At 46.0% G+C, this 14,751-nt stretch overlaps 1 protein-coding gene across 1 annotated transcript in view; it reads left to right on the forward strand.

Annotated features, from left to right (window-relative positions):
* Window positions 1-14,751, forward strand: part of ACVR2A (activin A receptor type 2A) — a 46,377-nt gene that overhangs the window by 14,967 nt on the left and 16,659 nt on the right. The window contains exon 2 of the mRNA XM_069982667.1: window positions 12,299-12,506. Coding sequence (XP_069838768.1) covers window positions 12,299-12,506 — 208 coding nt within the window. The remainder of the gene's footprint in view (window positions 1-12,298; window positions 12,507-14,751) is intronic.

Raw genomic sequence — 14,751 nt, forward strand, 5'->3', positions numbered from 1 at the left:
TGTGCCCCCCTACAATCATAGACCGGGCAATCCGGGCAGCACCCAGTCATGTGTGCCCCCCTACAATCATAGACCGGGCAGCACCCAGTCATGTGTGCCCCCCTACAATCATAGACCGGGCAGCACCCAGTGATGTGTGTACTACAGGCTTTTTCTGGCTTGTGCTCCTATTTATTACCATTCTGCATTCATTCTTTTATAGATATTGGTAACATTAGTGGATTTCCATTAGAAGACGCATGTTCAGTGTTTTACATAGTTCACGTGGAGCAAATTAAAAATAAAATAAAAATTTGTATAGCGAATCCATATTTGGTTGATGCCAGGTGATTTGTATCTATAGACTGTAGGAGCTTGCCTTCTGTATCTCGCCAATCTGTCTCTACATTTACCTTACCGCTCTGTATTTATAGGCTGTCCCTGTAGAGGTCGACAGTCATACCAACCGCTGGTATAGGGTGTATAGGGCTCCCCGGACTGACCACAGAGAGGCGTGTTGTCCTAACATTAAAGCTGCACAGAGCCAGCAAAAAGTCGCACAATAGGCAGGTGGGGGGCACTGTGTAGCGCAAAAGGTTTGTGGCCTCCCCCCTTCTCCACATTTACTACCATTTATGCCCACAGGGAGCTGTATTTGTGTGTCTGATCTTGCTAAGGCACTGTCCGTCATTGGGCCCAAATTTTGCCATCTGGTTAGAACGGACGCTTCTTACGCAATGGATATTTTGGCAATTATTATACCGTATGTGCACTTTACAGCCATTTTTGCTCCATTACATTTAAAAAAGGATAAAACCAGATTTGCAGATCACCAAAAAAAATCTTTTTGGGTACGCAGCCCCTGTGCAGAGTTACAACATATTTATTTACTAGATGCGTAACACATGGGTTGCAAAACTACATGTACCCTGTGCTACACGGCCGGGGATGTGTGGGCTCGGAGTCTCGTTGCTTGTTCCTGTTTATCTTGAGAGCTTCCAGCACTGAATATATCCGGCCTATTTCTGAGATTGTGAGGGTTAGACAGTGACATAATGCTGCACAGGTTTATTATAGACTCCCATATTACTAGAAAGAAAGCCGCGCTCACCACCACTGCCTGCACCGCCTTATACTGCTCACAGGTGCAAACACACTACTACTCTACATGTCAGCATGGGCTCACACTGAGCGGTTTCCAGTCTGTTTAATGCACCCATTTTGATCCCTTTTTTTTTTTTTCTATAGTTATTATTATGGAAGTCAATGGAAAAACCCATCCAAATGGATTGCACACCATTGCATCCATGTTATTATTATTATTGACAATACAATAACAGATCTCCCCCCCCCCCCCCCCCCCCCCATAAAACAGATAAGTTAAACATGCTGCAAAAACGCAGTGTGAACCATACCGCCGAATTCCGTCACTAGAACGCGCTCACGGCTGCGCTCCTTTCCACCGGCTCCATAGACACCGTTCTATGGGCCGGCTGATTCCGCTATCCGCCGAAAGAATTGACGTGTCAATTCTTTCGTCGGAATCCGCAATGAATCTCTGCAATAATTCCCGCTGTCTGCCCTCTCCGTGGAGAGGGTGGAGACAGCGGGAGGACCGCTTGGAAAGCTGGGATATAGCCGTTGGCCATACTGCCTGCACCCTGTGAGCAGTCCCCATCATGGCCACACTCCTGTAGATTATAGGTTTCTATGGTATTGCATTCCTATATCCTTTGTACCTCTCCTCTCATCTTCCTGGTAGGAAATGGTTAAATCTCCAGTAGCGCAGAGCGATCTGTGGTATGTGTATTTTGAGCAGGACTGCAGATAAGTGTCGGTGAGGTAACACGGACAGGTATGCCTGGACTTTTCCTCTCGGCGTCGGCCATAGTGATTGTATAGAAGGGCCCTGTTACCCTTGGATTGTTCCTGTGTTGTTCCCACCACATAGGGCAATGTATAAAGCTTTGTTCACATCCTCCATGCATCAGTTTTATGTTCCGTGTGGGTGACTGATTGCATAACTGATTGAAAAAAAAGCAGCATCCGGCTATGCGAGTCCCATCTGCTAGAATTGCTCTCGAATAGAGCCTAATAGGTTTACATGCAGGGTTATTAAAGGGGTACCATGCATCTACATTGTATCAGTTCACAACATAATAAAGGGGTTGTTCACCATTTTTTTTTCTTTCAAATTAACCGGTGCCAGAGATTGGTAATTTACTTCTTTTAAAAATCTCCAATCTTCCAAAACTTGTCAGCTGCTGCATGATCTGCAAGAAGTGGTGTATTCTTTCCAGTCTGACACAGTGCTCTCTGCTGCCACCTCTGTCCGTGTCAGGAACTGTCCAGAGCAGGAACAAATCCTCATAGAAAACCTCTTCTGCTCTCCTGCAGAACATCATACAGCAGCTGATAAGTACTGGAAGACTTGAATGTGTGTGTGTGTGTGTATGTATATAATATTTATTTATTTATTTTTAAATATATTTCTGCCACCAGTACATTTGAAAGAAAAACCATTTTGGGTGAACAACCCCTTTAAAGACCCCCAGTGTAATGTGAGCTGTGGGTATGTAATGTGCACCTGTGTCTCTGTAAGGCTGATTGTTATTAGCCGGATAGTGTACAGTGTCGGTGCTGTCAGCTGTATTATATATAGAGGACGTTTCCCTGATGAAGTGGTTTACTGTATATGAGAGAGTCCAGGCTTCCTTCCTTCCAGCTTGTCTACTGTCTCTATCCCCGGCTCCTTCATGTCTGCCATCAGCGATCGATCAATGGTTCCTATACATATTCAGAGGCCAGCGGAGAGGTAAAGGTGGGATACATGCAGTCTATGAGAGTGATCAGGAGGGTCCGGCCCCCTCGCTGTGATTGATGTGATGTGCACATGTTGTTTTATATACTTCACGGCCTCTCTCTAGTAGACGTCAGTCTAGACTCCATGTCTACATTCCCATGCTGCTTTGATCCTTGCTCCCCGGCTCGCAGTGTGGCAGATTTGCGTGCTGTTTTAGTGTAACTTTACGCTTTGCTTTGTCTCTCTTTTCCCCCACAGCAGGGCTTTTCCACTTAAATGTTCTGTCTTTCCTATACAGAGACCAGATCAGAAATGTGCCTCAGCAAAGGGCAGAGCCAAGCTGAGAAGATGCAAGGGGTCTCAAGATGTAGCATAGATTAATTTACATAGGACTGCAAGTAAAGACCTGTTCATAAAGGCCATATTCCACGGAACGATTATCGGCCGTTACGGCTGATAATCGTCCCGTGGAATAGGGGGCAACGATTCATGTCGGCTGATCGTTGAAGTCGTTTGTCTTTCAACAAAGACAAACGACTTGCATAGCCGCGATCTGCAGCTGCCGCTATAGCCTGTGGTCTGCCCGGACGATCAGCGATCACCTGGGCAGACAGGACGCTCAGCCAATCACTGTCCAGGACCAGTGCGGCCAGTGATTGGCTGAGCAGCCTGTCAGCTGAGACAGGGCGCTTGGAAGATGCAGCGCGTGAGACCCGGGAGAAGTGGTCTGCAAGGGGAGCCCTGCAGCATGGATAGGTTATGTATGCAGTTCTAGCAAGGGCTGCAAGGACATCAGTTAAGATGTCCCTGCAGCCCTTGTTAAATGATTATGGGGCCGTGTAATTGGCCCAGTAAATGAGCGCCGATCTAGCAGATCAGCGATTGTTTACAGTTATTATCGGGCCATGTAATAGTACCCTAAGGTCAGGGGTAGGGAACCTTGGCTCTCATGCTGTTGCAAAACCACAACTTTCAGCATTTCTGGACAGACAAAGCTGTCCAGGCATGATGGGAGTTGTGATTTTGTAACAGCTGGAGAGCCAAGGTTCTCTGCTCCTGTCCTAGGTCTTCTGTGTTCTGCTCTTGGCAGGTTTGCAGTGACTCTTGAGTCCAAGGGGTTAATGGTAGTAAAGCGTGCTCCGTACGCAGCATGTGTCCTGGTTTGTCCTACAATCGCTCAGCACAGGAAAGCCTCGCATCAGCTCGGAGGAAGCCTTTAACCAAAGGACAATGGAATCGACAGGAGAGAGTGTAATAATCATGACATGTCGCAGAGATCGTCCGCTGAGCAGGGGCCGGGGCTTGTTGACTTAAAGGGAAAATCCACTGAATCATTTAAGTTTGCTGGTTATGGCGGCTGCTTAGCAACAAGGGCCTCCGCCAGCAGCGGACCTGGCTACAGGAGTATGGCAGGGGATATTGACACACAGCACTAGCACTGACTCTGATGTTATGTCTCCAACTGGTGGTAGGTTGGGCCATCCATGTCCTTTTTTATACAGTGTGGTGTATATATGTGTGTATGTATGTATATACACATACCGACACTTGGTGTGTCTGTGGGAATAAGAGTCCTCAAATAAACAGCCGGCCTCCTGAATCTCTGCTCACAGATTGGATTGGGGGAGAGAATGATTGGGCATGTTGAATTTCATCCTCCCCTCTCGTTCTTGCAGAGAGAAGCCGCCCCCAGAGGAGTCTGGCAGCACCTTATCACCCCCCCCCCCCCCTTTCAGTAATTACACATGAACATTCGGCCAAACCAAACTTTCTTATGTATAAAGCGATTAGGGGGAAAATATAGCTGACGGACAAACAAATGTTCAGCAAACAATGTTTTGTGGGGGGGGGGCTACCTTAAAGGGGTATTCCAAGTTAAGACTTTTTTTCCCCCTAACCACAGGTTTTGGAATAAGTATCTAATCTCAATGATGGGGACCTAATCTCCTGTAGTAATGAACGCTCAGGGCCCCTCCGTTCATTGTCTGTGGGAGTGCCGGAGATAGAGCTATACTTGGCAACACCTTGCATAAACCATAGATGTTTTGTTGGAATACCCCTTTAAGGCGCTGCCAGACATAACTAGTAGCAGCCTATCTCCGTTAAGATCAAAGATAGTATATTAATCTGTAACATGTCCAATCCTTCTTTACCCCAACATGGTTATCTGTCCGGGGAGTGTCGGGACCCCCCACCATACATAGCTGGTTAGTCTTAGGCCTCATTCATACCTTCAGTGATCCATGAAATACAGTCTGTAATCTGCATTCGTATCCGCAAAAATGTTGAACTGTTAAAAAAAAATTAACTAGTTTTGCTCCGCTTTGATCCGCATCGTTCACGGACGTCACAGATCTGTGACGTCCACCAAAACCAGATCCCATTGACTACTATTGGTTATCCATACCGCAATCACAACCCGCAGTAGCACATGTCCTATATATTTATGGTACGGATTGTTGATCCGCTATAGAGCGGACTGTATGAATAGCCCTATATAAATCCACGGGCAAGAAGTTGATCTGTGATTGTAGATCCAACTTTGTGGGAGGTGTGAATATAGCGATATGGCTTCCAGACTTTGGTTGTGCTAGCTGTATGGTCAGAGGAGGTTAGGGGTCATCCACATTGTTTGCAGTGTTCAATGTATCTATGATTCATGTGATAGATGCCGCTGTCACTGTACACTGTCACTGTCCTCCACACCTGTCCACATGTTTTTCTGATATCGCAGCTCCATTCACTTCAGTGGAGCTAAGCTGCAGTAACAGACACGACCTGTGGACAGCTGGGGCGCTGTGTTTGACAAATACCAGCACTTCTTTTCTACTACATGGATGAATATAGGAAGAATGCAAGGAAGCCATATTTTATACTAACCAGTTATAATGGAGTTGGTTCCCAATCCTCTGTGTTGATATATACTGGGATATTTTGTATGTAAGGTTAGCAGTACATGGCCCTATAGAGCGGATGGAGCCCCTGACGTCCTGGCCGTGCTCGGTGCACATAGTTTCTCAGTGTAACTTTTGCACCAGTGTCTCGTCCGTCCTGATTTACTGGTTTCATGAAGGAAGGTGCAGGGTGTTGCTTGCCTCCGCTGGTAGGAGGTGCGGGGCTTTCTCCTCCGAGAAGAACACGTTTGACTTGTCTTTAAATATGGGCTGTGAAGTTATAAAAAGAAAGTCATAAAATGGCGAGCGAGGCCGCACGTGGTGTGTACCCTGCGCTGTATATACACATGTGATCTGTATACCCTGCGCTGTATATACACATGGTGTTATCTGTATACCCTGCGCTGTATATACACATGTGATCTGTATACCCTGCGCTGTATATACACATGGTGTAATGTTCTGTATACCCTGCGCTGTATATACACATGTGATCTGTATACCCTGCACTGTATATACACATGGTGTTATCGGTATACCCTGCACTGTATATACACATGCTGTGATCTGTATACCCTGCCCTGTATATACACATGCTGTGATCTGTATACCCTGCGCTGTATATACACATGTTGTGATCTGTATACCCTGCGCTGTATATACACATGCTGTGATCTGTATACCCTGCGCTGTATATACACATGGTGTAGTGTTCTGTATACCCTGCGCTGTATATACACATGCTGTGATCTGTATACCCTGTGCTGTATATACACATGCTGCGATCTGTATACCCTGCACTGTATATACACATGTGATCTGTATACCCTGCACTGTATATACACATGGTGTTATCTGTATGCCCTGCACTGTATATACACATGCTGTGATCTGTATACCCTTCCCTGTATATACATATGCTGTGATCTGTATACCCTGCGCTGTATATACACATGCTGTGATTTGTATACCCTGTGCTGTATATACACATGGTGGGATCTGTATACCCTGTGCTGTATATACACATGGTGTAATGTTCTGTATACCCTGCGCTGTATATACACATGGTGTAATGTTCTGTATACCCTGCGCTGTATATACACATGGTGGGATCTGTATACCCTGCGCTGTATATACACATGGTGTAGTGTTCTGTATACGCTGCGCTGTATATACACATGGTGTAGTGTTCTGTATACCCTGCGCTGTATATACACATGGTGTAGTGTTCTGTATACCCTGCGCTGTATATACACATGGTGTAATGTTCTGTATACCCTGCGCTGTATATACACATGGTGGGATCTGTATACCCTGCGCTGTATATACACATGGTGTAATGTTCTGTATACCCTGCGCTGTATATACACATGGTGTAATGTTCTGTATACCCTGCGCTGTATATACACATGGTGTGATGTTCTGTATACCCTGCGCTGTATATACACATGGTGTAATGTTCTGTATACCCTGCGCTGTATATACACATGGTGGGATCTGTATACCCTGCGCTGTATATACACATGGTGTAATGTTCTGTATACCCTGCGCTGTATATACACATGGTGGGATCTGTATACCCTGCACTGTATATACACATGGTGTAATGTTCTGTATACCCTGCGCTGTATATACACATGGTGGGATTTGTATACCCTGCACTGTATATACACATGGTGTAATGTTCTGTATACCCTGCCCTGTATATACACATGGTGTAATGTTCTGTATACCCTGCGCTTTATATACACATGGTGGGATCTGTATACCCTGCACTGTATATACACATGGTGTAATGTTCTGTATACCCTGCGCTGTATATACACATGTGATCTGTATACCCTGCGCTGTATATACACATGGTGTAATGTTCTATATACCCTGCACTGTATATACACATGTGATCAGTATACCCTGCGCTGTATATACACATGGTGTAATGTTCTGTATACCCTGCGCTGTATATACACATGGTGTAATGTTCTGTATACCCTGCGCTGTATATACACATGGTGTAATGTTCTGTATACCCTGCGCTGTATATACACATGGTGTAATGTTCTGTATACCCTGCGCTGTATATACACATGGTGTAATGTTCTGTATACCCTGCACTGTATATACATATGCTGTGATTTGTATACCCTGCGCTGTATATACACATGGTGTAATGTTCTGTATACCCTGCCCTGTATATACACATGGTGGGATCTGTGTACCCTGCGCTGTATATACACATGCTGTGATCTTATACCCTGCGCTGTATATACACATGGTGTAATGTTCTGTATACCCTGCGCTGTATATACACATGGTGTAATGTTCTGTATACCCTGCGCTGTATATACACATAGTGTAATGTTCTGTATACCTCACTCTGTGTAGCTTTAGCCCTCAGCAATCAGGATTTTCCAAAGAATTTTGGCCGTGTGACACAGAGCAGCCAATCACAGCGCAGCTTTCATTTTCCTGCTCTTCCGATGATTGGTCACAGGGAGGTTTTGTCCGTCGTTACTGTGTGCGGAGCTGGTTGGGTAGAGGTTGGATTGGACACCCTTTTTCCCCATTGTGTTGGGTCATGTTGTAATTTTTATTCCTGAACATACAATCTTACTATATGAAGCTATACAGGAACACCTTTAAAAGAGCATCTAAGCCGTCCGCAGGGAGAAAAATGGGAAAATGTTCTGTTTATTCCGCAAAACCTCTGAGCCATGTAGGGTGGCTATTATATCGGCCTTGTGCTGCGCACCTACTGCGGACAGCAGTTATCGGGGTGTCGCTGGGGTCCCCCCTGCTGTTCTCTAGTGTCAGAGAGGTGTAGTGTTTGTACAAGGCGGCCGCTGCAGATTACATATCTCTTCTGGTACTTTTCCCAGTACCAGGGCTGCCAGGTATTGGTGAGTCTTGGTTTCCTTCACTCCCAGCAGTCACATCACCGTGTAGCTTCAGCTCCATCATTTATGTACATGGTTTAATGTGCACCTTCAGTTTTATAGTGCGGATTTACACAGCGTGAGTAATGGAGGAGATGAGTGCCGGCCTGCTGTGTGCTGGAGGAGCTCGCCCGTCATCCTCTCTGGAGTCTGTGCCATAGGACCGCTCAGCTGCTTACAGAGCCTCATGCTTCACAATTTATCAAGGATGGGGAACCTGCAGCCTGACACAGTGCTCTCTGCTGCCACCTCTGTCCATGTCAGGAACTGTCCAGAGCAGCTGCAAATCCTCGTAGAAAACCTCTCCTGCTCTCCAGACTGGAGAGAATAAACCACTTCCTGCAGGACAAACAGCAGCTGATAGATACTGGAACTCTTGATATTCATTAATAGAAGTAAATTACAAATCTCCGGCACCGGTTGATTTGAAAGAATATTTTTTTGTGAACAACCCCTTTAATGGCCACCCTGTACTGTCAGGCTCTGTTTAAACATCTGTGACACAGTATCTATGGACACAGGTCAGATAAGAGTCCTTTGACCTGTATGTGTCAGTATACCGTTTTACAGCTACATAAAGGTTTACTGAGGCGATGTAATGGTGACATACTTAGCGGTATAGCCTACGGTTACACACACCAGGGTTATAGGTCATGTAATAGGGATGATGTGTGACTAACCTCTGTAGCCTTCTCCCTCCATCCTGTGAGCCATTATATTTCTATAGGTGACGTGTTGGCTGAGGACACCCGGTTGTATTAGTTAATATACGGTTATTACACATTTCTGTTCTACGAACCACATAAACTGTCCCAAGTATGGGCAGACTGAACTACATCATATCCCTTATCCCTGCCATAGGTAGTTACTGTTCGTGGAATGATAGGAGTAGTACTTCAATAGGTAAAGGGTATGATGGGAGTAGTACTGCAATAGGTAAATGGTATGAAAGGAGTAGTACTGCAATAGGTGAAGGTTATGATGGGAGTAGTACTGCAATGGCTGCAGGGTATGATGGGAGTAGTACTGCAATGGCTGCAGGGTATGATGGGAGTAGTACTGCAATGGCTGCAGGGTATGATGGGAGTAGTACTGTAATGGCTGCAGGGTATGGTGGGAGTAGTACTGCAATGGCTGCAGGGTATGGTGGGAGTAGTACTGCAATGGCTGCAGGGTATGGTGGGAGTAGTACTGCAATGGCTGCAGGGTATGGTGGGAGTAGTACTGCAATGGCTGCAGGGTATGATGGGAGTAGTACTGCAATGGCTGCAGGGTATGATGGGAGTAGTACTGCAATGGCTGCAGGGTGATGATGGGAGTAGTACTGCAATGGCTGCAGGGTGATGATGGGAGTAGTACTGCAATGGCTGCATGGTATGATGGGAGTAGTACTGCAATGGCTGCAGGGTATGATGGGAGTAGTACTGCAATGGCTGCAGGGTATGATGGGAGTAGTACTGTAATGGCTGCAGGGTATGGTGGGAGTAGTACTGCAATGGCTGCAGGGTATGGTGGGAGTAGTACTGCAATGGCTGCAGGGTATGATGGGAGTAGTACTGCAATGGCTGCAGGGTATGGTGGGAGTAGTACTGCAATGGCTGCAGGGTATGATGGGAGTAGTACTCTAATGGCTGCAGGGTATGATGGGAGTAGTACTCTAATGGCTGCAGGGTATGATGGGAGTAGTACTCTAATGGCTGCAGGGTATGATGGGAGTAGTACTCTAATGGCTGCAGGGTATGGTGGGAGTAGTACTGCAATGGCTGCAGGGTATGATGGGAGTAGTACTGTAATGGCTGCAGGGTATGGTGGGAGTAGTACTGCAATGGCTGCAGGGTATGGTGGGAGTAGTACTGCAATGGCTGCAGGGTATGGTGGGAGTAGTACTGCAATGGCTGCAGGGTATGGTGGGAGTAGTACTGCAATGGCTGCAGGGTATGGTGGGAGTAGTACTCTAATGGCTGCAGGGTATGATGGGAGTAGTACTCTAATGGCTGCAGGGTATGGTGGGAGTAGTACTGCAATGGCTGCAGGGTATAATGGGAGCAGCACAGATCGGGAAGATGCACTTGGCTCCTGTAGTCTCCCGGATTTTCTCTCTTGTTCAGGGTTTGCTCATCCCTGCTTCAGAAGACGACATAAGACGTGTGCAAACACTGAGCATTGTGTAGGTATTGTAAGCTGATGTTAGCGGAGGCCTGGCGGTCCTGGCACCTTCCCCATGCTCCGGGCTGTCTCCTCTGCAGTTATAACATCCTCTTGGCTTCAGCCTTTCCACCGTGACCCTGTGTGAACTGTGTGCGCTATATCTATAGTAAGTGATTGTGAAGTGATTGATGACGCCCCTCGCTGTCCCCATCCTGTGACTTTGTTCCGCTGCCAGTGCTCCCGTCCTCCTATATTTATAACCGCGGCTGCAGATGAGAATTCCCCCTGTGTGCCGGGGATGAAGGAACTTGATTAAAGTGTAATATACGATCCAGCACCGAGCGCCTCACCGCTGTGCTGTTATTATTGAGCTCCGCCAGGCATCCCTGATGGCTCTCATAATCTTCTGATATTCCAGGATAGGAGGCGGAGGAGGAGGGGAGACTAGAAAGGGGGGGCAGCCATCTTTAATCAGCTTCAATCTATCTATATACGGCTTATAACGAGGAATTTCTGTGATCAGAATCGCTCAGTTTTCTTACATATCTCCGGATCTCTGCAATGAAAAGACCCCCACCAATACAGACTTCTAACGTGGCTATAACATGTCAGACATCTGTTCTAATGACAGGTAGGCTTTAATATCCAGTAATAAAAGGCGCGCAGGCTCTAATGTGACCATTCAGTGGATAATACAATGATGGCAGATGAAATGCGCCTTTGTGGGATATCCATAGTACCCCATATCAGCTCTGTATTTAGTGAGCTCCCCCTAGTGGTGGCTGTTCTAAAAAGACGACATTTGTGCCTAAAAATACAATGCTTCTAGTTAATGAGGCCGTTTTGAGGACGCCCGGCATGGAGCCGCCCTTACTTTGTCAGTGTGACCTCTTGCATCTGCTATGTGACCTCTCCTAACATTACATAGCTGTTCCTTAACCCCTATAGGTTGTAGCTGATCCTCTCCCCTGGAATGGCTGCAATGTGTGACTGTAGGGCAGAATCACTCAACCTATAACCCTCCCAGCTGCTGCAAAACTACACCTCCTATTCACAGCTGAAGGCTACCTGGGCATGATGGGAGTTGTAGTTTTGCCACAGGTAGGAAACAGTGCTGTAGGGGATGTTCTGCCCTCATCCCTGTTTTATATCATGGAATACACTTTTGGCCATATCCTTGGTCACTGTATCTGATGGGACAGATATCCCAGTGCTACTCACTTGATGACCTGTTCCTGTGGTTATTTTATAGGTCAGGGCCATCTATGTGGGTCAGTAGTGATGAATTATCTATCAATGTGAATAGGATCGGTATCACTTGTGGATAGTGCGAGGAATAGTAACAACCCCAACCACTCCATCATTGTCTGACCGTAATAGGCCACATAGGATAATCCACCTTGTAAAACCGGTTCACCATTTGCATCAAATGGTCATAAAATATAATGGAGGGAGTCCCGTATGTGCATGTGTTAACCCTTGTATGCCTTTGATCCTTCTCAGAGAGGTTTCTAATTTTCTCCTTTTCTTGTTTCCAGGGGCCATATTGGGGAGATCGGAGACCCAGGAATGTATCTTCTATAACGCCAGCTGGGAGAAGGATAAGACGAATCACAGCGGCATCGAGCGATGTCTGGGAGACCACGACAAGAGGAGGCATTGTTTCGCTACCTGGAAGAATAACTCTGGCTCTATAGAAATCCTAAAGCAAGGCTGCTGGCTGGATGATATCAATTGTTATGACAGGTAAGGAATCCTATTGCATGTATACTATATAATATATATATATATATATATATATATATATATATATATATATATATATATATATATATATATATATATATATATATATAATATAGTAACCAGGGAGAGGCGCTCTTTCTTAAAGGGGTTGTCCAGAAAAAATAACATGGATACTTTATAGAAACAGCACCACACCTGTCAACTGGTTGTGTCTGGTATTGCAGTTTAGCTCCACCAGAGACAATAGGGCTACGCTGTAACACCACTCAACTGCGGACATGTGTGAGTGTTTTTGGAAGAAATCAGCCATGTTTTTCTACTGCTGAACAATTCATTGAAGGATTACAGATACTTGTGAAAGTTTAGCATTTAGGTCCCTTAAAGGAGTAATTTAAAATCAACTGGTTTTAGAAAGTTATACAGATTTGTAAATTACTTTTATTTAAAGGGATCTTTGCACTTGGGTAGCTGGTCCCCGATACTTACCCCCTCCTGCCGCCCGCCCGTCTACACACTCAATATGCAAAGGAGAAGAGATGAGTCTAAAGTCCTTAGGAGATTACTGCTCCAGTGGTTTCCTATAGACATCGGAGTCAGTCTCTTATTTGCATATTGAGTGGCGGGGCTGGCAGGAGGGCCAGGTATCGGCGGTCGAGGGTTGAGGAGTGTGTGGTTTGCCACATTCCGCCATCTGCCCAAAGAATGAGCTGGTTCATTCTTTGGGCAGATGGCAGAATCTGGTAAACCATAGAATGGAGTCCGTGAGTGGGTGCAAGCTGCAGAATCCGCAACAGGTTTTCTGTTGGGATTCCGTACCCTCACACAGTGCTTTCTGCTGCCACCTCTGTCCATGTCAGGAACTGTCCAGAGCAGTATAAATCCCCATAGAAAATCTCTCTTGCTCTGGACAGTTCCTGACATGTACAGAGGTGGCAGCAGAGAGTAGTGTCAGACTGGGAAGAAAACACCATTTCCTGCAGGACTAACAGCAGCTAAGAAGTACTGGAAGACTGGAGATTTATAAATAGAAATAAATTACAAATGTCGTCTATAACTTTCTGAAACCAGTTGATTTTTTTTTTTCCCAGATAACCCCTTGAATGCTTTTATTCTCTGCTCCTGATCAGTAATTGTGGGCAGCAGCCTCTAAGTATCAACCCGCAGCTGCAGTTCCCACACAGCCCAGGGAGGGGCGATGTGCAAGAGATAGCTAAAGGCATCCTTGCATTTTATTGCAGTGCTTGTGATTTATTAGTACTGACCATAAAGAATATGTTCTGTTACACAAGTAGATGGGGAGGTTGCAGGGGATCTATTCAGGGCTTACTGGATACCAGGGGGTGGAGCATGACTCAGAGGACTCAGGTTGGGGATGTTTGAGTCCTTTTGTCATGCTCCACCCCATTAGGCATTGCAGTAAGCATAAAGCATTGGTATGGATTTACCTGGAATGTTCCTTTTTGGATCTGCATATCCTGTAAAGCCTAAAGGCCCTATTCCACAGAACGATTATCAGCCGCATTCGTCCGATAATCGTCCCGTGGAATAGGAGGCAACGATTAACCGACATCGTTCATGTCGGCTGATCGTTAAAGTCGTTTGTCTTTTAACAGACAAACGACTTATAGCAACAATCTGCTGTCGTCGCTCCGCGGAATAGGAGCGGCGGCAGCAGACCGCTGCTATATCCTTTGGTCTGCCCAGACAATCAGCGATCACCCGGGCGGCCCTCCCCAGACTCACCTGCTCGCTGCCGCCGCGTGTAATGGCAGCGGCGGCGAGTGGGGAATGAGGAGCAAACGTGCGCGAATAGCGCTCATTTGCTCCTTATGGTGCGTTTACACAAATTTATCTGACAGATTTTTTTAAGCCAAAGCCAGGAACAGACTATAGACAGGGAACGGGTCATAAAGGAAAGACTGATTTCTCCTTTTTTTTCAAATCCATTTCTGGTTTTGGCTTCCAAAACCTGTCAGATAAATCTGCCTGTGTAAATGCACCATTAGAGTCGGCCCGTGGAATAGGGCCATAAGTGCTAAAAAGGGTAGTAACCATAGGGGGCGCTGCACTTTACCATCTGTTCTCTTGTGAAAGCTTATAGGTAGAATTTACAGTATCAACAAAGCGCTTTGCTTTAAGGGAGATGTTCATACTATGGAATCGGCCAGGAATTTCAAGTGGTGATTGCGAATTGGTGTGAACTCTGCTTGAAATTCCTGGTTGATTCCGTAGTGTGAGCATACCC

Source organism: Dendropsophus ebraccatus, chromosome 9 (genome assembly GCF_027789765.1).
Source record: "Dendropsophus ebraccatus isolate aDenEbr1 chromosome 9, aDenEbr1.pat, whole genome shotgun sequence".
NCBI lineage: Eukaryota > Metazoa > Chordata > Amphibia > Anura > Hylidae > Dendropsophus > Dendropsophus ebraccatus.